The sequence below is a fragment of the Apodemus sylvaticus genome, chromosome 6 (assembly GCF_947179515.1).
Source record: "Apodemus sylvaticus chromosome 6, mApoSyl1.1, whole genome shotgun sequence".
NCBI lineage: Eukaryota > Metazoa > Chordata > Mammalia > Rodentia > Muridae > Apodemus > Apodemus sylvaticus.
Genome location: NC_067477.1, coordinates 113,868,636 through 113,892,159, shown reverse-complemented (window position 1 = coordinate 113,892,159; position 23,524 = coordinate 113,868,636). Strand labels below are relative to the sequence as shown.

The 23,524-nt window shown below is 51.8% G+C and overlaps 1 protein-coding gene across 5 annotated transcripts in view; it reads left to right on the top strand.

Moving 5' to 3' along the window:
- Positions 1-23,524, top strand: part of Adcy3 (adenylate cyclase 3) — an 82,789-nt gene that overhangs the window by 58,113 nt on the left and 1,152 nt on the right. For 4 of the 5 annotated variants that reach the window (XM_052186183.1, XM_052186179.1, XM_052186180.1 and 1 more), the window contains exons 4-21: positions 4,532-4,662; positions 5,126-5,237; positions 5,382-5,509; positions 6,928-7,086; positions 8,488-8,662; positions 10,012-10,140; positions 11,527-11,669; positions 11,800-11,961; positions 14,234-14,321; positions 15,520-15,636; positions 17,575-17,834; positions 18,127-18,192; positions 19,731-19,815; positions 20,449-20,607; positions 21,329-21,475; positions 21,897-22,016; positions 22,639-22,762; positions 23,239-23,363. In XM_052186183.1, coding sequence (XP_052042143.1) covers positions 4,532-4,662; positions 5,126-5,237; positions 5,382-5,509; positions 6,928-7,086; positions 8,488-8,662; positions 10,012-10,140; positions 11,527-11,669; positions 11,800-11,961; positions 14,234-14,321; positions 15,520-15,636; positions 17,575-17,834; positions 18,127-18,192; positions 19,731-19,815; positions 20,449-20,607; positions 21,329-21,475; positions 21,897-22,016; positions 22,639-22,762; positions 23,239-23,363 — 2,430 coding nt within the window. The remainder of the gene's footprint in view (positions 1-4,531; positions 4,663-5,125; positions 5,238-5,381; positions 5,510-6,927; positions 7,087-8,487; positions 8,663-10,011; positions 10,141-11,526; positions 11,670-11,799; positions 11,962-14,233; positions 14,322-15,519; positions 15,637-17,574; positions 17,835-18,126; positions 18,193-19,730; positions 19,816-20,448; positions 20,608-21,328; positions 21,476-21,896; positions 22,017-22,638; positions 22,763-23,238; positions 23,364-23,524) is intronic. The other variant, XM_052186184.1, reaches the window with a different exon arrangement.

Below are 23,524 nucleotides of genomic sequence, written 5' to 3'. Positions count from 1 at the left end.
TTTACCTGCTTTGATACAGGGTCTCTTATTAGCTGAGGCTTACCAAAAAATCTGTAATGGCCAGGGAGCTCCGGGGATGCTCCTGTCTCTGCCGGCTAGGATTACAAGTGTGCACCACCACACCTAGCTTTGTCTTGTAGCCTTGGGGGTTGAACTCAGTACTCTGTTAACTGAGCCATATCCCTAGCCCGCCCCCGCAAAAGATTATTTCGATTTTTAAAGTGCTTTATCTGTTCAGCAAAGGCGCCCTAGTTGTTATTATCTCAAATCTTCCCCCTCTGCAGCAGACATGTTACAGTGGTTCACACCATCAGATAAAATGTAGCTTCAGGTTAAGGAAGCAGCATTTCCCCTGTCCACTGTCTGGCAAGATTCTCTACTGTCCAAATGACCGTGACAGGCTAAGATAGAAAACAGCACGTGGCACTTGAGGACACTGGAGAGTGAGAAGGCCATCCTGGGAAAGGTAGCTGCTCAGCGCCCACAGGTGCTGCTAGAGGAGAGACAAAGGAAGAGACCCAGAGTCTGAAGTTCTCAAAACCTAGTGTAGCGCTGAGTAATCATTAGTCAGCTGTGGGTTCTTTTGTTCAGCTGAGCTGTGTCCATTGCATGTGTCCAATACGTGAATCCGTGTGTAAATAGTGATGTTCAGTGATTGTAACTCACAGCGGCAGAGTTCAACATTCCAAGTCTCACGAGCAGAGGTGACCATTTGCTGACCCAGTCCTGAAGGTCCTGTTATAAAACCATCGTGAAAAAGGGAAGATTCCCAGGGAAGGAAGAACTACTAACAGTGAATTTCCACAGAACTTCCCTGCCTCTTGGTGACTTCCTGACAAACACAGCACACAGTTACTGAGAGACTCCATGTCACAGCTTTTATCAGCTTGATACAAACCCAGACACACCTGGGCAGAGGGACTCCCAGTCACACCTAAGAATTGCTCTTGTTCCCAGAATTGCTCTTGGCCATGGCTATGGGCTTTTTGTTTTGCTTTGTTTTTTAAATAGGATCTCTTTACATAGCTCTGTCTATCTTAGAACTAACTATGGATTAGGCTGGTCTCAAGCATGAAGAGATCCCCTGCCTGTGTCTACCACAGCCACCCCCAGATGCTAACCTCAAAGGCACGCACTGCCAAGCCCAGCTGTGGGGCACTTTCCTGAATGCCCATTGACATGTGAGGTCCCAGCCCACTCTGGCTGGTGCCACACCTGGGCAGAGGGCCCCGGTTGAATAAGGAAGGCAGCTGAGCAGGCCCGGGGAAGCAAGCCTTTGAGACCGAGAGTTCTACATATCACACAAGTAAACTGGTGGCCTTGGTTTACAGCCACAGCCTTGTTATCTTTAAGATAACTGGTGATTATTTATTGCCTCTGCCTTCACACCTTCTGAGACATTCATCAACGTTGTTAAAGAAATACATAGTACAAAACCAGAAGGAAGGAAGAAAGGAAGGAAGGAAGGAAGGAAGGAAGGAAGGAAGGAAGGAAGGAAGGAAGGAAGGAAGGGTGGATGAATGGACATCCCTGACCATCTCATCCCAGAAGAAACCAATGGCCTCCGCAGATAGGTGATTTCTGAAGCTTTTGTTTTGGTCTCCAGAGCCACCCTCATCTTAAGTTCCTGCTGACGTAGTCATGCCGACACTTGAGGGTCCAGACCCAGCTAGGAGAAGGCAGTATTTAAAGAGCAGTCGGGATGTGATTAGGAACATATGAATCTCCCAGGGCTAGACTGGACTGTGGTACCCTTTAGGTCCTTAGGGGCCCCAAAAGGGTTTTGCTGTGTCCCCCGAGCTCTGAGGCAGTTGGAGAGGGACAGAAGGATCAACTGAGTGGAGTCAGGAGGCTGGGGTTGTGACCCACAGGCTAGCAAGATTAGCTCAGTGCTGTGACCTTCCTACACCTGAGCTCTGCACACATGGGACAGACCGCTCCCTGTCCGAGCCTCTGTCACTTAGCACCAGTGTGCACGTTGGCGGTGTGGGTTCATGTGCGCATGTGTCAGGTGGTGGAGGGTCAGGAGAGTTGGAAGGTTGAGGAGAATGGGAGGGCGCTTATTTGTGTGTTTTCATTACCCCACGCAGCCTGGCTGAGGAACTGGAAGCTCTTCTGCTGACACTAGGCTATCCACCTCCATGACCACCCTGGAAGCCTAGAGGAAGATGGGGCCACACCTTGTTGAGGTCCCAGCTCCCTCAGCCATACTTGGCCGTGAGTGACATAGGACAGCTAGGATATACTGAGCACTTCCTGAGGGCCAGGCACTGTTCTGAGTGCTTCTAGCTAATGAGCCACTTAGTCCCGATTTGCCAACTAGGAAACAAGGCCCTGGGGATCGTTGGTGACTCGTCTGATATCACACTGGGAATATAGAGTTATGTTCTCGCCCTGCCTGCTCCTACCCCTGTGGATTTTAGTTTACAAGGGCAATTACATATATCCCACTCCATGTAGGCCAGGGCCTCGCAATGTTCAGTCGAAAGCCCTATCCCCATCTGCCTCCTCTCCGCCTCTTTCAGAATTCCCAGCTTCTGCTACTCTGGACTCCAATGGGCTTTCTTTGGGCTGCCCTAGAGGCTAGCAGGGCCTTGGCTCTGGTTATTTATTTATTTATTTATTTATTTATTTATTTATTTATTATCAGACTTCTGACTTCACCTCAGTGGCGGGAGCTTGGGGATACCAAGTGCCAGGGCTGCCCGAGTCTCACTTGCTCTGCGAGGCTGCAGGGCCCTGGGGCTCTCTGCTGCTTCCTGGGCGCCGGTGGAGCTAGGGTAGGGCGCACTGGGGTTATGTGTGTGCCTTCTCATTCCTGCACTGTAACGATGCCAGTCTCGAGGTTCGTACCACGGGGGAAGGGACAAATAGTGAGGCAGCCGCTAGCACTTCAGGCTAGAGTCAGGCACCAGCCATCCTGCAATGAGGGTGACTCACGAGAGTCGGGCTGGTGACTGAGCTCCTGAGGAGTACTGTGGCCTGGTCATGAGGATCTGCTCTGTCACTCTGTTGCCTGGGTGCTAAGCCTGTAGGTTTATCACCTCTCTTCTTTTCTACAGCCTTCCCCCCACTTCTCTCAACCTGGCCTGGCCTACTTTACAGCCTAGCTACATCGCCCTTGCCCAGTCTCTAAGGTTCTCTTGCCCTTTGACCTTCACAAACCTTCACCACCGTCAACCGTCTGGGATGATGGAGACAGCATTTTGCATTCCTCTAATTCCTGCTCTGTACCCCTGGGGGGTCCTGTGTCCCTCCCCTCCCCCCAGGGCAATACTTCATTCAGGTCTGCTGTCTCCTTTCCCTTCCACCCAGTCTGACCCATGTGTTGCCATGATTTCCAGAGCACCTGGTGTGGCCTCGAGGCCTCTCCTAAGCGCTGAGTGTAGGATGTCCTTCATGGACGCCTTGTGGGACTGCTCCGCCCAGGCACGTGTATGGCCACGCTCCTGACTTTCCCTCACATCTGGTTTTCCTCTATGGTTCTGTATTTGGAGCACTGGCGCCATCTCCTCAGATGTCCAAGCCACAGTTTTTTTTTTGTTTTGTTTTTTTTTCTGGAAAGAGTTAGAGTGCAAATATTTCTGGCTTTGCCAGCCATATGGTCTTTGTCATAACTGCTCAACTCTTGTTGGAGTGTGAAAGCCGTCGGAAACAATGTGTAAACAAGCGAGCCTGGCTGGGTGCCAATAAAACCTTATGAAAGCAGACAGCAAACACATCTGGCCCACAGGCCAGGGTGCTGATTCTTGATCTCCGCCTAGTTAGTACTTGAGCAGGGTTTCTGTTTCTACTGCCACTGAGATGCTTTTAGGCCCTTAAGCCCTGGAGGACTTTTCTTGTGTGCCTGCTTTGGATACACAGTTTGTTCTCTCAGGAAGGCCTTTGTTTATCTGCCTCCAAGACTCAACTCTGCCTGAGTTTTCTGGGAAGGCCCCTGGGTACCTGCTGACTCACATGGTGGGTTTTGATCCCTTCCTCACATGGTGTTCTCCTGCCTGCTTTGGGGGTCTCCACAGGCTTCATTCTCAGCAAGCTGCCTCCATGTTCTCAGTGGTGGGCCACAATGTCACACCGCGATGCAATTCTGACCTGTGTCCTCAGGAGACCCTAGGCGCAGGTAGAGTTCTTGCTGACTCTGGGATTTCCTTATGTGTCACAGGACTTCAGTCAGGTTGAGTCTGAATTGGTAAGTGCTATGAAGGTGCTGTGGGAGACTTGAAGACGACCCCGCATTGAGGGACTGTAGTGTGTCGGACACAGGAAAGGTCACACTTCTTATAGAAAGAGGAGTATGTTGTTCCTCTGTGGCACTTCCTGGGCCTGTCAGTTGATGTGCAGGTCTGCCATGACGCTGAGCCTTGTGGGGTAAGAAAGCACCCAGCCTGGTCTTTGGCTGCCGCCATACAGGCGTTGGGGCCTACGCGCAAGGCTGTGTAGTTCCTGGACGACATCGCTTCCAGAAGTGTCTGAACTTGGCCTTGTTAGGAGTGCAGGCCGTTTTCCTCCAATCCCGTGCTTCTCCTCACAGGAAAACCTTATGCTTTCCATCCTGCCGAAGCACGTGGCCGACGAGATGTTGAAGGACATGAAGAAAGACGAGAGTCAGAAGGACCAGCAGCAGTTCAACACCATGTACATGTACCGCCATGAGAACGTCAGGTATGATGGCGGACAGGGCCTGGGCCCTGACAGCAGGCCGGGCCAGGGAGGCACACTGCTTCATGGGATCTACCGAGTATTGTGGGACCTGGTTTTCCCTAGGACTAGAGGCAAGGCCATCCTTGTCCCCCTGGTACACCTTGGTTCCCCAGAACCAAGTGGGAGGAGCGTAGCAATAGACAGCAGGGTGAAAACGGGTATCACCTGCCTGGTCTTACCTGTGCTTGAATAAATATCACCCAGAAGAGAGCTCCTGGCAGCCACCTGACCCTCTGAGGCTGGGGCTGGAGGGAGTCAGAAGGCTGAGGGGTAGGGGTCAGCAGGCGGGGCCTTTGCAGAGGATGAGTGTCCTAGTCCAAGCTCCGCCGGGGTCTCCCTGGTTAGAGTTGAGTCTCGTGCTGGCAGGAGTGGGTGGTGAGTCATTGTCTGGAGTCTCACTGCCTACGGCCCTGTCCTTTTGCAGCATCCTGTTTGCAGATATCGTGGGCTTCACCCAGCTCTCCTCTGCTTGCAGCGCCCAGGAGCTCGTGAAGTTACTCAACGAGCTCTTCGCCCGCTTTGACAAGCTGGCGGCCGTAAGTCCCAGATGTGCCCGCTCCTGCTCCCGGGGTCGCCAACCCTCCGCCTCCCAGGCTGTCCCTCCCTGGCCTTCTTGCACCTGCTGTGCCTTTCCTCCAGGGCCGGGGGCCAGAGGCACAGACCATGCTTTGCCCTTTCAGAAATACCACCAGCTGAGGATCAAGATCCTAGGTGACTGTTACTACTGCATCTGTGGCCTGCCTGACTACCGGGAGGACCACGCCGTGTGCTCCATCCTAATGGGGCTTGCCATGGTAGAGGCCATCTCGTAAGTGGGTCCCTCTGGGAGGCTGAGGTGGCCAGGTGGCCAATACCATGGAGGATCTGTTTGTTCGTTTGGTTGATTGTTTTTTTTTGGGGGGGGGGCTGGAAGCTGGAGTTTGAAATGGCCACTGTCACTGGTGGACGTCTCCCTTTTTTTTTTCTCTTTCTGTTTGTCATTACAATCTCCCTCCCCAAACAGATCAGCTCAGAGCTTGTCCTCCGTGTTACAGTTAAGGGACTTTGAGGGCGCATGCTGTGGGGGAGGGGTGGTGCCAGGTGCTGTGGGATACGAACCTCTGTTCCGGCCTAGGCTCTGCTTCTACCCGTGGGCTTTCGGGCAGTGAACTCACTTCCTCTCACTCCGTCCACGCCACATCACTGCTCCACATGGGCCTGGAAGGCTCTGGAAAGGCGGCCCTCAGTTAGACTCCATGTGTGGTAGTTTGGGGAACCATGGAGGAGAGAGTTTCCAGGAGGCTTCTCCCCTCAGGTCAGAGCCTGGGATAGCCACGCATCCCATCTCTGGGCAGCTGTGAGTTCTTACCCTCTGCCTGCTTGAAGCCCCTCTCATGTCCCCTGCCTTCTTCCTCCAGAGCCAGTAGGTTAGGAGTAAAAGGCTCAGCCTCCCTCCCAACCCAGCAGGCAAATATAAACTGAGAACAGGACTGCTCTAAGGCAGGTTTGAGGGGAAGGTTTTCATTGTAGATATGAGGGACAGAGGCATCGGGAAGAGTTCAGGGAGGGAGAGAAAGCAGTACATGGTAGGCGGCCAGCAGACTGCAGTTAGCCATGGGGGCAGAGCGGGGAGCAAGAAAGGAAGAGAGGGAGACGAGGGGGAGGGGACAAGAGAGTGCACGGCCATAGCATAGTGTTATATAGTAATGGGAAGGAAGCCAGGGGAGGGGAAGCCATGAGCTGGAGGTTGAGGATGGGGTGGGGTGAGAACCCAGGTGCTGGCCTGGATTCTGTAAGAGAGATGCACGACGCTGAGAGGACATGGAAGCCATCGCGCACTTTGGTATGCTAATAGGAACCACAGTTAGCCGTCTTGAGTTTCTTTTAGACCTGACAAGCAACTCTCCGAATTTTGTGTTTGTCACTCCTGGAGTTCTCAGGCAAGGAGCTGGCTGTGTCTGCCGCATGCAGAGCACACCAGACATGCATTCAGTGAAGTATTAACTTTATGAATGAATGAGGGATGGAAGAGAGAAATAGGAGGTCCTCTGAGAGAAGTTTCTGTGTCCCCCATGCCTGTCATCATTGAATCTGGACGCTAGTATCCAGGAACCCCAGTGTAAGCTACTTAGCTCAGGCAGAAAGCCAGAGAGGGCATGCTAGGTCCTCAGTGTGGAGGAGGATTCCACCTGCTGGGCACCTCACGATGGCATTCTTTACCCAGTATCGCCTCTCTGTGCCCGGCAGGTATGTGCGGGAGAAGACCAAGACCGGAGTGGACATGCGTGTGGGGGTGCACACAGGCACTGTGCTAGGGGGTGTCCTGGGCCAGAAGCGCTGGCAGTATGATGTGTGGTCTACTGATGTCACCGTGGCAAACAAGATGGAGGCTGGTGGCATCCCAGGGTGAGTACTCTTTCCAATGGGGACCAATAAGGACCAAGGGAGGGCGACTATCCCATCCACTCTCAGAGCTGTGGCCATAATGAGGGACAAAGGGTCCAAAAACCCCATTCCTCCCAGGAGCAGTGTTCCTACCTTCTGTTCCTGTGTTGTAGCTTTATTCTTGTTCCTATATTCAAAACTCTGCCCAAAGTCAACATGTGGAAGAAAGGATTTATTTGGCTTATACTTCCAGTTTATCACTAAGGGAAGTCAGAGAAGGAATTGAAGCAGAAACCATGGAAGTTTACTACCTCAATCTCTTCTCCCTGTCAGCTAGTTTTCTCGTACAGTTCAGAGCTACCTGCGTAGGAACGGTGCCGCCCACAGTGGGCTGGACCCTCCCACATCAGTCATCAGTCAAGATAATTTCTTTCAGACATGGTCACAGGTCAGTAGGATCTGGGCAGTTGCTCAACTGAAATTCCTTATCTCTGGGTGACTCTAGGTTATGTGGAGTTGACCAAACAAACATACAAAAATCAAGCAGCACACCTGCATACCCAGCTGTGGCCGGGAGACAGGTGCCTGTCTCTGGGCAGGATGCAGGAGGCCTGGCCCATCTTTCCTGCCTTTGGGGCCTCATTAGAGGCACTTCCTTAGTGACGATGTGGCTTTTAGTCCCCTTGGCAGCAGGGGAGACAAGGTAGAGAGAATCTAATTCTAGAAGTTAGCATTCAGAGCTGGTACTGAAGTTTGGTGGCTTATTTGATACTTAAAAGGTTTATTTTTGCCGGGCAGTGGTGGCGCACACCTGTAATCCTAGCACTCTGGAAGGCAGAGGCAGGCAGATTTCTGAGTTCTAGGCCAGCCTGGTCTATACAGTGAGTTCTAGGACAGCCAGGACTACACAGAGAAACCCTGTCTCGGAAAAAAAAAAAGGTTTATTTTTATTATTTTCACATATGTGTAGGTATATGTATCTGTATGTGGGTGTGCACACATGTTGTACAGGTACCTGCAGAGACCAGAGGCAATGGGTCCTCTGGAGTTGGAGTTATAGGTGGTTGTGAACTGCCAGATGTAGGTACTGGGAACCAAACTCTGGTCCTCTGGAAGAGCAGAAAGTGCTCTTAACTGCTGAGCCATCTTTCTAGCCCCTCATCTGATGTCTTAGCAACCAGGAAGGAAAAGTACATTCCTGTTCTTAAGAATTCAACAGCCTCTGGAACTGAAGCTCAGTGCACTGGGTTCCATGCTGTCCATATAGTTAGCCAACAGCAGGTCTGCTCCCTTGGTCCCTACCGTGTATACCCTGGAGTCACTTGTCCCAGCAGCAGTCAGTGCCGTGTGGTCTGCCCTCTGTCTCTGGGGCAGGCAAGGGCTACCTCCGGGCTATGCTCAGGGTCTCTCTCTGTGCTGCAGGCGTGTACACATTTCCCAGAGCACCATGGACTGCCTGAAGGGGGAGTTTGATGTAGAGCCTGGTGATGGGGGCAGTCGCTGCGACTACCTAGATGAGAAGGGCATCGAAACCTACCTCATCATTGCCTCCAAGCCAGAGGTGAAGAAAACAGCTCAAAATGGCCTCAACGGCTCGGTGAGTCTGCCGTCCAATCTCAGTCCAATTCCTTCTCAACGAGGAGGAATGAAAGGGATTTAGAGAAGATCAGTTAGGTGTGATGTGGTGGCACGAGCCTAAAATTCTAGCACACGGAAGGCTAAGGCAGGACTTCAAAGCCAGCTTAGGCTATACAGCAACTTCTGGATCGGCTTAGACTGTTAAGCAAGTTCAAGGCCAGCCTGGGCTGTATAGCAAGATCCTGTGTCAAAAAATCAACCACATTATCAGAGTGGTCATAGGACGGTCGGCCCGGTTGACCATAACAAGAGAAGGGTGGCATGAGAAATACTTGAGTCCCATGCCACTCGGTCGGGCCGTAGCTTCTTTCTGAGACCAATTCTGGGGGACAACAGTGTCAAGTGTGGCAAGCTGGAGTTAAGAGGTCTGTAGTATGTCCCAAGACAGCAGCCAGAAGGGAGAGCCACCAGAAGTGTGGGAGTGGCTGAGCTACAGTAGTGATATGGGCACCAAGGGAGGGAGCTGCAGTGAGTCGGGGCTGGCATCGGAAGAGGAGAGCCAGGGCCAGGGAGGTTTTCCAGCAGAAATGAGGAAGGCCAGTACAAACGCAGTCCGGCTGTCCTGGGGCCTGCGCTGGCCTGGTCCCTGCACACGTCTGCCACGGTCTCCCTGCTTACCCTGCTCCAGCACTGCTGGCCTCTCGCTGCCGCTCACGTGCTCAGGGCACAGCCTGCTGCTAGTCGTTCATTTTTCCTATAATTCTCATCCCTTTCTTGATGTTCCTTGACATCTGTTCTGAAATGGTATCTTCACGGAGACCCTCCCCTGATTGACCCTCTTTATGACTGGATTCCCCAGCAACCCCCGTGATCCTCCTTCTTCCTCCCATTTTCTTGTGACTGCCTTTTCTTCTCTTACCTATTTTGCTATTGTCTGCCCTTCCCCATGAGAATGTGGGTTAGGAGAAATCAGGGCTCAACAGGCGCATTAATTGGGTGAGCAAACTGTTTCCCTTTACAGTGTCTGACTCACTAATCTGAGGTTTGTGGGGTTATTCACTTGACAAGGCCCCCACCCGATAGAGACCTCAGGGCACTGCCATCAGTCGGTGTCTTAGAAATAGGAGTTGGAGCAATCGCGTCCTATCTCTGTTTCGAAAACTATTCTTAGTAGCAATGAATACTAGAAAATGACAGGATTTAAAACATGAACGTCGTAGAGGACAAACCGATGAAACTTCTGTGTCCGCAAGACTTCCATAAATGTAGGAGGAAGTTTCTGGATCAATAATAGAACAGCCGCAGGCCGGGGTAAGTAGCAGGCCGTGGCTCGTGGTCCTCAGGAGCACTCTCATCTGCCTGCCACAGGCCCTGCCGAACGGAGCGCCGACATCCTCCAAACCCAGCTCCCCTGCCCTTATCGAGACCAAGGAGCCCAATGGGAGTGCCCATGCCAGCGGCTCCACATCTGAGGAGGCTGAAGAACAGGAGGCCCAGGTGGGTGTGGGTTCAGGCAGGCAGGCGTGGGGAGCGATAGGCTGCTGTAGCCGGAGGAGGGAACTGGCTGCCAGCTCAGGTTCTGTTCCTTTTCAGCAGGGGCAAATGCAATTGCGTGGGAGAAGGGAGCCTAAGGCCCCCAAAGGCTGTGAAGCATCTTCTAGCTGGAGTAGCCCAGGCTGCTCAAGGTGTGAGGATTCTGCAGGCTGGGAGCTTATTGGGAGTGAGAGTTTGTATCTAGACGGGCCCTTCTCATGACCCAAGAGTTCTATACATCGAAGACCTGGAAATAAGGGCTGCTCTGCTGCCCAAAGGATGAGGAGTCAGCTTTGAGTCTTCCTTTACTAAGAAACCTGTCAAACATGCCCACTGATAAAGGTGCTATCTGCCTTCAGGGTCTGGTGGCTGGAAGCTGGTGTCTGCCACATCTCTGTGAAAGGACACAGGAGCTGCCCCTAAGTCTTCGGATGCCGAGGAAAGTAGACAGATTCACGGAAGCTGGCTTGTCTTCACGCATCCATCCAGCCGCTTCTCTTTAGAATAATTTTCTCAGGGCTGAAGGAATGGCTCAGTGGTTTAGAGCACTGACTTCTCTTGCAGAGCACCTGGGTTCAAGTCCCAGATCCTACATGGCAGCTCATACCTGTCTGTAACTCCAGTTCTGGGGTTTCTGACACCCTCACACAGACATACATGCAGACAACACACCAGTGCACATAAAATAAAAGCAAAGATTGGGTTTTTTTGTCTTCATAGGAAGTGGACTCATAAACGGTACAGTTTGCCTCAGACATGGCTTTAGAAGCCGGTGACTCTTCAGCCCTCACCTTCAGTGGGAGTCCTCCATATCTAACTTAGGCCCTTGGTGCCAGCGCAGGCCACCCACAACATATTATGGGAAGGAAAAACTGGTCTGGGATCAAGCAGCCAGCAGGAATGCTGAGCCTCAAACCCGGGTGTCCCAGCCCTAGCTTCAGATGCCTTTCAGACTCTCACAGCGCTGGTGGGTCTGGGCAGTCGTCCCTTGGGCTGATGGCTGTGTGATACAATCCTGCCTTCCATTTTGAACTTGCTGCTTCTCTTTCTGATGGGGCATAAAGTGGTGGTGGATGCCTCCTCTGGGCTGGGATTATATGATCCCAAAGTCATCTGTATGGAAGGCTTCTTCTGAGAAGAGGGGCAGCAGGCCCATGCGAGACCCGGGCTGCTGTTCCCATGGCACCTGCATCTGTGGACAGCCACTGTAGAGCTTCTGTTAGGGGACCAAGGAGCCGATGGCAGGGTGGAACCAGGGAAAGAAAGTGTGACCCCTGTTCTTCACTAGTCTTTCCCACCCCTCCCCACCTGTCCTGTCTTCCCCACTGACTCCACCTCCCTGGCTTACAGGCTGACAACCCCTCGTTCCCCAACCCCCGACGCAGGCTGCGCCTCCAGGATCTGGCCGACAGGGTGGTTGATGCCTCTGAGGATGAGCATGAACTGAACCAGCTGCTCAACGAGGCCCTTCTGGAGCGCGAGTCCGCCCAGGTGTAAGTGGCTGCCGCCCCTCGCTGGCTTACACTCAGTGCAGGGGACGGGCGGGGTGTCTGAAACTGGGCCCCATCCCAGCAGTCATGGGAGGTGTGACATGTGGGTCACAGGGGCTTGTCTCTGTGGCAGGGTAAAGAAGAGAAACACCTTCCTCCTGACCATGAGGTTCATGGACCCAGAGATGGAAACGCGCTACTCGGTGGAGAAGGAGAAGCAGAGCGGGGCAGCCTTCAGCTGCTCCTGTGTGGTCCTTTTCTGCACGGCCATGGTGGAGATCCTCATTGACCCCTGGTGAGGAGGACCAGGGTGGGGCTGATAGGCCAGGAGAGGGATCGGGGATGGGTGGCAGCAGTGTGAGGGGCAGGGGCCTCTCGCCTTGTTTGGGTTCCTTGCTGCTCTCCCTGACCCCCACCTGGATTCCATAGCAACATCAACCGGAATGGGATCGCAGCAGGGGCGGGAAGGCTGGTGACAGACCCATCCAAGAGGATGGAGACACGGCTAGGTGGCTGCTAGAGAGGCTCTAGGGAGAAGAGTGGGTATATGGCCACACCTCTAGTCACAGCGTCACCTCTAGTCACAGAGTCACGCTGACTCTTGGTTCATCTTTGTAAAACTAGATTCTAGGCTCTAGACACAAACCGACGTCAGTGGCAGGTCCTTCCAGAATTGGCTCAGCTGTGCAAGCCCTACCTGAAGGTTAATTATCCCCGTCCCAGCCTCCGGGGACCAGCGGGCATCTCCCCTCTGCACAGAGTCCTCCATGACAGATCTTGGAGCTCTGCTTAGCTTAGTTGGAGGAGCTGCCAGAACCCTTGGGACTTGGCTGCCATCTGAGGCTCTGCAGGCAGGACAGTGGCAGGTCCCTGAAGGCACCCTGGGCACCAGTGTGTTCATTTGCTAAGTGAGGATACCCACCCTGTATGACTCTCAAGACTGCTGTGAAATTAGAGCCATTCGGTTTATAACTGCTGGCTTGGGCCTGGGGATGTAGCAGAGAACAAGCTGTTGTGAAGCTTACATCATCTCCCGGGGCAGGGTGGTGATGGGAAGGGCATGAACATTTACACAGGGCAGTGTGTGTGTGGTAGTGAGGAGTGTGGGGAAAGCAGAGAAGGGCAAAGGGGGTCTGGCAGGGTTCGGAGGCTTCTGTAGACTGGTCAGAGCAGACCTCGCTCACAAGGTGGTATTTTACAGTCCTGAAGGGCTGGCGGGTGCGTCTGGGGATGCTCGCCTCAGGCAGGCATAGAGGCAGCAGTGGGCCAAGCATAATGAGGGGACCGTGCTGGGAGCTGGGGTGGCATGGGAAATGACAGGAGTTAGGGTAGAGAGCTGGCACAGGTCATACTCTTGGACGCAGAGGCTGGCAGAAAGATACAAGGTGGGCACAGATTTGAGAAGGGGACCCTCTGGGTGTGTCAGAGGATGTTAGTGAGCGAGAGTGGAGGCTGAGGCCAGGCTAAGAGATGACAGTGACTGAGGTAAGCCGATGGTGACGTGGGCCAGGCAGAGTTAGAGAAGGCGAGGATGAGGGGCCAGACTCTTGAGTTTTATTGATGTCTGGATTGGCTGGATTCTGAAGACCAAGATGGCAAGAGTCACTGGCAAGAGTTCTGGAGTATGAAAAGGTAGAGCCAGATCCCTTTTATCCAAGGTAGAGAATATTGGAGGGGCTTTTGAGCCGTAGCGGTCTAGAGTGAGTCGCCTGTGTGGCACTGCCCATGAGGCAGCTGAGTTACACAGTCCGGGGCTCAGGGAGAGGTAGGCTGGAGGAGCAGTGCTGAGAGCCACCCCCACAGAGCACACTTGGGAGCATGAGGCTCAGTGAGGTCACTAAGGGTGGGTGGGTGAGTGAGTGAGTGAGTGAGTGAGTGAGTGAGTGAGTGAGTGGGTGGGTGGGTGGGTGGGTGGGTGAGTGGGTGAGTGGGTGAGTGGGTGGGTGAGTGGGTGAGTGGGTGAGTGAGTGAGTAGGAGGAGAAGCCCTTTAAGGCCACTGTGTGGCAACAAAACCAGAGACCAAAAAGATCCCCCAAACCAAGTGAGAAGATGTAAGAGGTGACCCTGAGTCGGATACTGGATTGGCAACCTAAGTTTCTGGGGGCCCTTGGCAAGAGTGTTCTTTCTCCATGTAAGAATGAGAAGGACCTGGAGCAGACGGAGTTCCCAGAGTGGAGGGGAAGAAATGGATGTGGAAAAGCCTCATTTCAGTGTGCTGTGCGCAGTCAGAGGCCACTTCACCAGCCCTCGGCACGCCTGTGTTCTGTTCTGTTCTGACCCCAGCTACAGGGCTGATGCTCATTCCTAAGAACCCTTTCCCAGGCTGTTCCTGGGCTATTTTCAGGGCATCGATGACCCTCCTCTCCTCCGGGAAAGTCCCAGTGGACAGCTAGCAGCTCGAGGGTGGCATTCCCAGCCCTTTGTTGGCATTCCTTGCTGCCAGGGCCTGTCATCTTGTTCTGCTGAGACAGTAACAGCAGTTGCCTGGTGTCAAAGAGAAGCTGGCAGTCATCAGCTTGTGCCCAGCTGACCTCCGTGCTACCCAGTCACCTTCTCTGTGCCATAGGCTGATGACAAACTACGTGACCTTTGTGGTTGGAGAGGTTCTGCTCTTGATCCTGACCATCTGCTCGATGGCTGCCATCTTCCCCAGGGTAAGAGGTGTTTCCCAGTTGAGCCTGGAACCTTCTAGTCTCTAGAGTGGTACTCTGTGTAAATGATAGGAGTTGGGCTTCTGGTCAAGCCCTGCTAGACTTGTCTGTGGGTGTCAATAGGCATCCATCTGTCCATCCATCCAGCCATTAGTCCGTCCATCCATCCCTCCATCCCTCCATCTATCCACCCATCCATCCATTCCCCTATCCATCCATCCACCTATCCATCCATCCATCCATCCATCAGTTCATCCATCCATCCGTCCGTCCGTCCATCCATCCATTCGTCCGTTCATCTGTCCATCCATCAGTCCGCCCATCCATTCATCTATCCATCCATCCATCCATCCTTCTATCCACCCATCAGTTCATCCATCCATCCATCAGTTCATCCATCCAGCCATCCATCTGTCTGTCCGTCCGTCCATCCATCCATCAGTTTGTCTATCCACCCACCCATCCATCCATCCATCCATCCACCCATCCATCAGTCCGTCCATCCATCCATTCATTCATCCATCCATTTACCCATTCATCAGTCCGTCTGTCCATCCATCCATCCATCTATCCACCCCCCTCCCCCTTCCCCATTCATCCCTTCTGTGACATGGGATCCTGTGTACCATGAGTAAACACATACATATAAGGCAGTGAAGCGCAAATCCAACTGGAAGACTGGGTTGGCTTCAATTGTGTGAAAGACCTTAAAAGCCAGATTGAGAGTTCTGGAGGCACTCATATGCCAGGAACTTTTTGATCAGAATAACAAGGGAAAAGCAGTCTTAGGAAAATCAGTCCAAAAGGCTGCTTGCTGGGTGACCTGGGAGTTAGGTGTATTGATCTAGAAAAGGAAGAAGAAGGCAGCTAGGCAGATGGCTAGCCCTGAATGCTGCTCCCTGCTCTGACCTCGCTTCTGGGGCTGCCTACACATTCTGGAAGTGTCTGCCTAGCCAGGAGGTCTGACCTGAAGGCCTAGGGCTGTATACTACCTCAAGGACTTGCACTTATACTTTCTCCCTGTCAATTTTGGGGACCCACAGACAAAGCATGGCCTTTTAGATTTCTGGAACCAGAGCATGGGAACGGTCAGTCATAAGCAGTCATATCCTTAGGACATACAGCCATGAGCAGTCCTATCTTCAGGACATCCAGGTGGAGGCTCAGTCCTTTGAAATCAGTTCTTGTTTTTTTCCCCTAGTCATTTCCTAAGAAGCTCGTGGCCTTCTCGTCTTGGATTGACCGGACCCGCTGGGCAAGGAACACCTGGGCCATGTTAGCCATCTTCATTCTGGTTATGGCCAATGTTGTGGACATGGTGAGCTTTTGCTTCCTTGTTGAAGGGGGCATAAACCCAGGGAGAGGGGCTGTATGCCATCAGCTTGCCAGTGCGTTCCTCTGCCAGCGTACATTCAGGTAGATGAATCCGATACTGGACATCCCAGTTAGGTGGAGAGGATCTTCCTGCAGTTATTCAGAAAACTTGTAAGGTTGACTGAGTTCTTCATAGCCCCTTCCCTCCCACCGTCCGGTGTGCCTGATCCACAGCTAGGTGCACCAACATCTGTGGTCTCACATCTAGGGATTAAAGTTCAGAAAGGTTTGTTTGCTTGCTTTAGGTCACATAGTAACAGTCAAAAGTTGAAGCAGTTTTAGAGGATGGGGAGCTCAATTGGTAAACTGATTGGGACCTGAGTTTCTTTCCCAGAATGCATGTGAAAAAGCCAGGCATGGTGGTGGATGCTTATAGTCTAGTGATGGGAGGCAAAGACACTAGGATCTCTGGGATTCACTGGCTAACAAACTTATTTATTGACTTGTACTGGGTTCAAGGGAGAAGTCTCAAAAACAAACAAAGCAGATGTCACTGATAGATTGACACAGGAGATTATTCTAGCTTCCAAAAGTACATGCATTTTGTATATGTACACGTACACGCCTGAGATGTCCTCCCCCATCACAAGGTTTAACAAGCACTTACGAGTTGTATTCCTTGAATAAAACTGTGTTGGGATCCTCTGGGCTGAGGTGGTGGGCCCATTTCATCAGGTAGCCCTCCTACATTCCTAGGTGGCTGAGCAGGGACACAGTGTCACAGAGCCCAGGAGATCTCTGGGGAGGCCATTTTCTGTTCTGCTCAGATCATGGAGAGCCAGGGTTCCATGAGAGGGCAGCCAGATGCTCTGTGAGGGAGAGGCGACAGGGAAGGTCACTATTCCCACCAGTCGATACACACTGTTCTAATTTGGGCATACCAAATGCATTCTCCTAAGTCCTGTTAAGCATGTTGTATAGTTGCTGTGTGGTGGTGGCGCACGCCTGTAATCCCAGCACTTGGGAGGCAGAGGCAGGCGGACTTCTGAGTTTGAGGCCAGCCTGGTCTACAGAGTAAGTTCCAGGACAGTCAGGACTACACAGAGAAACCTTGTCTGGAAAAAACAAAAAACAAAAAACAAACAAAACAAAACAAAACAAAACAAAAAACCCCAAGAATGTTGTATAGTACATGCTGTAATTTAACAATTTAGGCATGGGGGAAAATCAGCCTAGAGACTTATTCTGGAAGTACTAGAAGTGAAAAGTTGTAGAGCTGTAACTGGACACCTACCTGGTCGAGGAAAACTCCAGAGTGCAGGAAGTCTGTGGGTTGCATGGTGTCCACCCTGCAGAATGATGCCCCTGATCTCATGAGACATTTAAAGTTGGTACCCAGGTCCAAGGACCTTGGATGTGTGCACAGGGATCCTGTACCTCCTGGCATCACATGCCAAGTCGTTACCCAAAGCTAGGGTGAGCTGCCACTTATCTAGAAAGGCTTAGCTTATGGACACACTTTATGTTGACGGTGGATGAACAGACTCCAGAAGGTAGGGGTGGCCTGGTGGCAGAATAGCTGTCACCCCAGAGATTCCGAATGGCCACACAGCGTCTCTTGCAGCAAGCGTGATGAGAAAAGCATGTCGGACCAGGAGCCAGGAACTCTGGCTCCCGGGTCTCCTTTCGCCCCTCCTGACTGTCCGGGGAATTTCTGTAGAATAGGTGCAGCGCTAACAATACTCAGTGGTTTTTCTGAACATCTGATGAGATCATGATACGGCTCTTCATAGCAGTCACTAACGTGTAAGCTCACTCTCTGCTGGCCTTCGCACCTCTCTGAGGGCCCTGTGGAGGGAGCCAGCTGATCACTGCTGTAGCGGATGACCTGCCACTGATGTTCCCTTTTACCCCTCCCCCTCCCCACTGTCCTGGCCTCCAGCTTAGCTGTCTCCAGTACTACATGGGACCTTACAATGTGACGGCTGGGGTAGAGCTGGATGGCGGCTGTATGGAGAACCCCAAGTACTACAACTACGTCGCTGTGCTGTCCCTCATCGCCACCATCATGCTGGTGCAGGTCAGCCACATGGTGAAGCTGACGCTCATGCTGCTCGTCACAGGCGCCGTGACTGCCATCAACCTGTATGCCTGGTGTCCTGTCTTTGATGAATACGACCAGAAGCGCTTTCAGGAAAAGGAGTAAGATAAGCCTGATGGAGGGTGTGCGTGCTCTCTTTCCTCTCACGTGCCCCACCCCGTTCCTGTTTCAAGGCCACGTGGTGCCTGAGCTGAGGCAGCTTTCTACCTTGGGCTCGGCAGAGAAATAATAATGAGTCATGAAAATTCAGGGCTTCTCACAGACATGCACAGCCCGTTGGGAGTGGTCCTTTCCATATTGCTGAGTAGATTTGGGACACCTCAGTGTTTGGCTGGGGTATCAGCATCTTACATCCAGATGTGGCCTGAATGTGCTATATCATCTGCTCAACAGCTCTCCTATGGTGGCCTTGGAGAAGATGCAGGTACTTTCCAGTCCTGGGCTCAATGGCACTGACAGGTAAGAGTCACTGCATCTGCTTCATAGCCCGTCCCATAGGCGGCAACTGTAACACAGTTGCAGGTACATCAGCTAAAGGAGTTGCGTATTTCTGTGGATTAGCTGGGCAGAGGCTATGTCCAGTGAGGACCTGGCCATCTGGGCTCCTCTTACGTTGGAGACAGAGAGTTGAGAGCAGAGTGTGTATGGAAGGCAGGGCACAGAGAGCGGGAAAGACTCAAGTGGATGGCAGCTGGGTTAACAGGCTGGCAGGATACACACAGGCAGGGAAACAAAGAAAGAGGGCCAACTTGGAATTAAGGCTAAGGTTAGCGCTCCTCTCTGGAATCCGGTGTCGATCAGCTTTCCTAGGCTGTCTTCCCTGGGAATATCAAAGTTCTCTAAGATGCATCCTAAAGTTTTAGAGCAGACCCTGAGGTAAGATTTTTTTTTCTAAAGATGTGCTAATGGAGGAAGAGTAGGAGATTTGAATGTGCCCTTCATAAAATAAGTCTAAATGGCTAGGCAATGGTGGCATACACGTTTAATCCCAGCACTCGAGAAGCAAAGGCAGGCAAATCTCTGTGAGTTCGATGCTAGCATGGTCTACAGAGTGAGTTTCAGGGGAAAAAGTCTTAAATGGACACCAGTGAATGGCATTTAGACAAGCAAAACAAAACAAAACACAAACACAAATTAAAGCCGTAACAAACTGTCACGACACCCTATCAATTTGGCAGAAATTTCAAGCTGCTATTAAGTTCGGTGTTAACTCATATACTCTTGGTTTTGGTATAGTTATAGCCATTTGGATTTGATTAGGAATAGACCTATGGGGTTGGAGATACAGCTCAGTTGGTAGGATGATTGCCTTAGCATGGACAAAGCCTTGGGTTCCCAACACTGCATAAACTGGAAACAGTGAAGAGGCAGGAGGTCAACAATTCAGGGCCAGCCTGGGACACATGAGATCCTATTTTAAACATAAAATCTAAAACCCATAGCCCAGAAACTCCACTTCTATGTACATCTTAGAAAAGTTCATATATACATACATATATATATACCCCAAGGCGGACATGCCAGAATATCCCTAGTAGCCTGGCCATCCATAATACAAAGCCTAGATGACATCAGCGGTAATAGATACAATTGTCTCTTCATGTAGCAGAGTTGTATACAGTGATGGAAGTTAACTCTAAGTCCACACAAAACTATGGCTAAAGTTAGAAAGACACCACAGCGAGATTGTAGCCTGGTCTACTGGTCTTGCTAGGGAGTTTCTTCTTCAAAATCCTATACAGTGTAACTACATCTTGGATGAGTCAGATGCTGCAGTGGGGTCCCTAAGCATCCGAGGAGATTGATGTGACCGGCCTGACACCTGGGCAGCTGGTGGCTGGCTCCAAGTCCAGTGGGCTAATCACATGCTGGGGGAGGGGAGGGCTACCTGGCCCGTAGGAGGAACCTGGGTGGGGGAAGCGTCTGAAGCCCACAGCGCTAGCAAATAGCACCGCTGGAGGGTGGCAGAGGCGCACTTCACGTTCTTGTCTGTCCAGCAGGCTGCCCCTGGTGCCTTCCAAGTACTCAATGACTGTGATGATGTTTGTCATGATGCTGAGCTTTTACTACTTCTCACGCCACGTGAGTGACACACTCTCTTCTGTGCTGAGGGCCTCCCAGCAAGCCATCCCAGACCTCAGAAGCCCAGGAACCTACGAAAAGCAGCTCTTTCACCTAACCTGGCACGGGGGATGCCCCAGTTCTGCTCTGTCCCTGCTTCTTCCTCTGTCCTCCTCCGGGATGGGCAATGTTCCCTAGGCAGGGCTCATGGCCTCTGCACTCACCCTGGCATGGGTGGGCGTGGTCACTCATACACTAGCCTTGGAGTCAGAGAGAAAGGAAAAGGCCCTAAAGTTCTGTTCACTAAAGATGAAGTATCCATACAAGACAGTTACCTTGGATGCCCCCAAGTGGTTTGTCAGGAAAATACAGCTTCCCCAAGCCACTTCATAAAGGGGCAGAACTAAGAGGGGGTGCCTCTTACTTCTGACAGAGCCCTCTGTGCCCCTGCCCCAGCTTGGATCTCTACTGTATCAAGAGGCCCAGGTCCTCAATGCTACTATGGGATGCCATTTTGATTGGGGACTCCTCTCAGCTCTTCTGTCATTTAGTTATCTCCATCCAGTGGTATCATACATGATATTCAATACCTCTGTCTAAACCTTACCATTGGATGGCTTTAGAGTACACATCTCACCTAACTGATGTCTGTAGGTGGAAAAACTGGCCCGAACACTATTCTTGTGGAAGATTGAGGTCCATGACCAGAAAGAACGTGTCTACGAGATGCGACGGTGGAACGAGGCCTTGGTCACCAACATGTTGCCTGAGCATGTTGCACGCCATTTCCTGGGGTCCAAGAAGAGAGATGAGGTAAGAGGATGTCATGTGGAACTTATTCTTTCTGCCAAGGAGCACCCACCAGTCAGAGTCCTTTGATAACTGGGGTTGGAAGTCCAAGTATGGCCGAACCTATCCAGAAACATCAACCAGGAGATATTCCCAGGGTCTCGTCTATAGAACATTACTGGTGTGCTGCATCTCTGGGACCCCATTATAATACCAGAGTGCTCCTTCTGCCAATAAGACCCTCTCAAACCAAGGTTGATCATTTCACTGACCTTTCCTGGAGAGGTTTCTGCTACTGGGATGAAACACCATGACCATAACCAACTTGGGGAGGAAAGGGTTTATTTCATCTTACACTTCCAGGCAAACAGTCCATCACCAAGGGAAGGCAGGACAGGAACAGATGCAGAGGCCATGGAGGAGTGCTCCTCATTCTAATCGTTTGAAGTTGGGTTCAAATAGTTGAGTACACATGTGTGAGGACAAGATTCCTTAGTACACCATCCTACCAGGCAGCATATGTGTGGTGTACACACGTGTGTGCATGTGTTCATATGGAGGCTGAAGTTGTCACACTCGGTGTTTTCCTTTACTGTTTGTCCCCAATATGTGGAGGAAGTCTCCTGCAGAACCTAGGGCTCACTGTTAAGTCTGGCTTGCGAGCCAGCCTCTACCTCCTGTGCACTCAGCTCTGGTCCTCGGCGTTTATGCAGTAGTGCCCCAGCCTGCCCCTGCCTCTTTTCAGGAGCTGTACAGCCAGTCTTATGATGAGATTGGAGTCATGTTTGCCTCGCTGCCTAACTTTGCTGACTTCTACACTGAGGAGAGCATCAACAATGGTGGTATCGAGTGTCTCCGCTTCCTCAACGAGATCATCTCTGACTTTGACTCTGTGAGTGTCCCCCTTTTATATCACATCTCAGACAAGTTCCACTCATTTTCCACCTGAGTCTTTTACAGTAACTGGCCTTTTGCAGCCATCCAGAACTCATGAGTCCCGGGGCTGAGGCAGGATCCTGAGACGGCCCTGGCAAGTTTATGGGATTAAGGATTGTCTTCTCTCCTTACCTCAAGCCCCTGTTAAACACTGACTGGATACTCTTCCTTAGGACTTCCACCACCTAAGGAGACTAGTCACTCAACTTAGTGTTATGGTTATGGTAATGGAGGCTGAGGCGTATGTGCCAAGGTAGCAAGGAATGAGCAAGCCGTTACAGGAGAGTGTCACTCGGATGCATTGTTGATCCTCATAAACAGGCAAATTTGATAGCAAACTCACTCCTCATCCTTAGTTCTACTAATTCTGTCCTCAGCTACTGGACAATCCCAAATTCCGGGTCATCACTAAGATCAAAACTATTGGCAGCACCTACATGGCAGCTTCAGGAGTCACACCGGATGTCAACACCAATGGCTTTACAAGCTCCAGCAAGGTAACTCTGTAACTAGCAAGGGGCCTAGAGAGGCAGCTCTGCCCAGAGGAGGAGGAGACAGGCAGCCGCAGGCCACGGGAAGTGAGAATCAGGTGAAGTTAATGAGGATTCCTGTGCAAAGGGCTCACTCCCACAGTGCTACCAGCAGCACCAGTGGGCCTGTCTGGGTCAGTGGAAACTCCTGGCTGCCACCGCCGCCTGACCTTTTCACTGAGCTTGGGTAGACCTGTGGAGCCTGCTGCGGGACTCTGATGGAGACTCACGAGCAAACACAGTTCTTAAACCGTCGGCTAGCTTCCCTTTACGCCGCCATTTTCGGAACTGAGGCTAAGTGAAGCGAGCTGGAGGTGCCCACCAAGTGCCAGGACCAGACTCAAACAGAGCAGCGAGAGCTCTGCCTCGCCATTAGTTACACGGCGCACAGGAGGCAGCTGAGACAGGGTCTCCTTCCCTAGACAGATGCATGGCGACATGTTGGCCCTAAAGAGATTGCTAATTCCTTTTGGGGAGAAAAAAAAAAAAGTCAGCAGCCTGCCCCCTTGCACCCATACTGTCCATGCTGTGCCTGGTTGTTCCGGTCAAGGCCTGTTGGTTCTGACAGTGTCGTCATGTCTCCACACAGGAGGAGAAGTCAGACAAGGAGCGCTGGCAGCACCTGGCTGACCTGGCAGACTTTGCATTAGCCATGAAGGACACACTCACAAACATCAACAACCAGTCATTCAACAACTTCATGCTACGCATAGGTAAAGGCACCGCCAGTGCTGGGGACCCGGCAGAGCGGAGGCTTCACAGGCAAAGGCCTCCAGAGTAGTAGGGAAGCCAGATGACCTTAGGTCTGCTCTCCTGGAGGTGACCACATGTAGACATCTACAGTAATGAGATGGTATAAAGACAGACCTATTCCTACTGTTTCCAATAGCAGTTCTGACTCCCTTCTGCACCTGACTCCCCCAAGGTCTGTGCCAGCTCCTCGTATGAGGAGCAGCTTCACCACTTCTGGGCTAATTTACAGGAGTTTGAAGTGTTAGGAACGTTACATTGAAGCTGGCCACTACAGTGAGAGACAGCTGTGAAGGAATTTTTAACAGGGAACAAGGAGTTCCTATTAGCAGCCTTGTGGGGGGCGGGGGTCAGGTGGTCATTATGAGAGAGAAATTGGGAGTTTGTAAGGAGCTGATACAGCTTAGCTTGTGGCCATGCTCCACCCCCTCTACCCTAGGCATGAACAAAGGAGGAGTTCTGGCTGGAGTCATTGGAGCCCGGAAGCCACACTATGACATCTGGGGCAACACGGTCAACGTGGCCAGCAGGATGGAATCCACAGGGGTCATGGGCAACATCCAGGTATGTTCAGTACTAGAACAGAGCATGTTTCGATGCAGGGAGTAGAAACCTGGTGCTTTGCCATATACGGGCCCCTGGTCAGTGTTGGCAGGGCCACAGGGCCAAGGAAACATGGATCAAGGCCTCTAGTGTCTTAACTGGAGGGAGAAAAGGCTTTGGGT